The sequence below is a fragment of the Entelurus aequoreus genome, linkage group LG05 (genome assembly GCF_033978785.1).
Source record: "Entelurus aequoreus isolate RoL-2023_Sb linkage group LG05, RoL_Eaeq_v1.1, whole genome shotgun sequence".
NCBI lineage: Eukaryota > Metazoa > Chordata > Actinopteri > Syngnathiformes > Syngnathidae > Entelurus > Entelurus aequoreus.
The window spans coordinates 77484298-77486797 of record NC_084735.1 but is presented as its reverse complement, the minus strand read 5'-3'; the positions used below and the strand labels follow the sequence as shown (position 1 = coordinate 77486797).

Below are 2500 nucleotides of genomic sequence, written 5' to 3'. Positions count from 1 at the left end.
GATGTTGCGTTACTAAAAATTGTTATCGCTGGTGCTCAACAAACATGTTTAAGTGTTGGGAGACGCTAAAGCTAGGCTAACTTTTGGGGTTGAGCTATGCTAATCATTTCAGATTTTCTATTTAAGCGCAAATAGCATACTTACAGAGCCCCTAAAGGGACATGGGGGAAATTTTATTTGTTATAAAAAAAAAAAATGTATAATTTTTTTTAGACATGTATCTCGTGCGCACGAGAAACTTTTTATAAAGTTAAAGAAAAATTTAAAAAATTGATAATTGTATTTATTTTTTTTAGACATGTATCTCTTGCGCAAGAGAAACTCTCGTGCGCATGAGAAAGTTTCTCGTATGCACGAGATAGTTTCTCGTGCGCACTAGATACATGTCTATATAAATATATATATATATTTTTTAGACATGTATCTCATGCGCACGGGAAACTTTCTCGTTTCTAAATGTATAAAAAAAAAAGTTGTTTTTTTTAAATAACTATAAAAAGTTTCTCGTGCGTACGAGATACATGTCTAAAAAAAAAAAATTATAAACATTTTTTTCCCCCCCATGTCCCTTTAGGGGCTCCGTACATACTTGTAACATTGACGGGAAAATAAATAAGCACAATTTACTAAATTTAATTGTTGGCAGAATTTAAGCTCACTAATAATCTGACCGGCCAAATTTTACTGACTCAATTTTCCGCCGAGATAAAAAAAATATATATTTTAAGTTTTCGAACATACATTTTACCCAAGAAGAAGAATGTGCTCATTTCAAGACAATTTAATCCAGAACAAAATACAATTTAAGTGACCTATCTTAAATGTGAGAATGTAACAATTTCTAATCATCCCTAAAATACGTTAGCACACCCATTTTTATTAGCATGACACGTCAGTGTTGGCATGCTAACACGCTGCTTAACGGTAAAACAGCTAAATTTGACGGCGGTGTTGACAATACCGCACGAGAGATGAGAAAGTTTAATGGTTTAACTCATCTCAGGCAAATACTCCGGGGGTGGAAAAAAAAAAAAAAAATCACAAAAAAAAAATCGGAAAAAAACTTAGCTCGAGTTACATTACCTTTAACACGAAAAGACAAAAAAAAGAATGTAAATTGCAGAATGTTTCTTTCTACATCAAGTAGTCACCATGCGGATTAATGCTACATATTTCATCGCAGACGGAATACAAGAGTTTGCGATAAAAATCTTCCGATGGGGGAGTGACTTGTTGTTCACAGTGTGAGCGCATCAAAACAATCTCCTCTTCCACGCAGACATCCCGACAAAAGTGGGCGCCTCAGAGCCGTAACCGCGTTTATTCCACCCAGCAATCACTTTACGACAATCGTAAAGTAGTCCCGAGTTACGGCTCTGGCGCCACTTTAGGGTGGTTTAACTTCACGTTTTCACCGGAACGAGCGTGGCGAGGCCTCGGGGGAACGCCAAGCGCTGGCCCTCCGTCCATTGCACAACAAAAAAGGCATCGTCATCACTTTCGGCATTCAAACAAAACAAAAAAAACAACCTTGGCACTGACAAAAATAACATGATCGAAAAACGAAACGAAAAAAAAAAAAAGGCGACTTTTAATATTTCTTTCGAGAGTACATTCGTCTTCCTTCCACTAGAGGGAGCATGTAATAACACAGTAGGTGCATGTGAGGGCTTCAGAGAGGACAGTCTGCTCAACTAAAGCCACAACTATCAGGGCGGGCCAGCAGGGGACGCTAGAGAAAAAGGAAAAAAAAACGTCCGAGCGACAAAAGGAGAAAATATTCCCGCCCTCTTTGTGGCTAAAGCCTTCCTCTCGGAGCCGCTCCTCAGTAGTCCGCTAAGAAGCTCTTGGCACTTTTTTTTGGAAATGATAAAACCCTTCAGTTTCTGCCCGTTTGGCTACGCCGCGCTCTCCGTCCTCAGCGCGCCGATCACGCTCTGGATGTTTTCTTCGGGAACCTGCCAAAGAAACACAAAAAAACCCCAACCTTTTCTTAAAATGTTTTTTTTTAAATTAAAATATCCGGGGGGGGGAAAAAGCAAGCTAGCTCACCAGAGCGTGGTCGAACTTGAAAGTACTAATGTAGTAAGCTGGAATGTCGGCGGTCGCCAGGGGTTCCGATATCTGAGCCACGATGCCGCATTCGTCTGGAGAAAAGGCTCAATATTTAGAGACGCCGCAGGGAAAGGAGGCGAAACGTGCACAAACTCACCAAATCCTAAAGGTTGTCCCCCGATACGGACCATTTTCCAAAGCTCGCCAGAAGCGCTGGTGAAGAGGACGTTGTTTGGAAACCTTGAAGGAATACAACCAAATTAACGTCTCATTGGAAACTGACATTTAGCACTACTTTCTACTTTCAGATCAATCAATCAATGTTTATTTATACAGCCCGAAATCACAAGTGTCTCAAAGGGCTGCACAAGCCACAACGACATCCTCGGTTCAGATCCCACATCAGGGCAAGGAAAAACTCAACCCAGTGGGATGACAATGAGAA

General features: G+C 40.3%; 1 protein-coding gene across 4 annotated transcripts in view; it reads right to left on the bottom strand.

The window, feature by feature from the left end:
- Positions 1-766: 766 nt before the first annotated feature.
- The window catches only part of castor2 (cytosolic arginine sensor for mTORC1 subunit 2), a 37003-nt gene continuing 35269 nt past the window's right edge, over positions 767-2500 (bottom strand). For all 4 annotated transcript variants that reach the window (XM_062048953.1, XM_062048954.1, XM_062048955.1 and 1 more), the window contains 3 exons: positions 2213-2295; positions 2053-2147; positions 767-1958 (listed from right to left, as the gene is read on the bottom strand). In XM_062048953.1, the coding sequence (XP_061904937.1) occupies positions 1899-1958; positions 2053-2147; positions 2213-2295 (238 nt within the window). In that variant the 3' untranslated portion in view covers positions 767-1898. The remainder of the gene's footprint in view (positions 1959-2052; positions 2148-2212; positions 2296-2500) is intronic.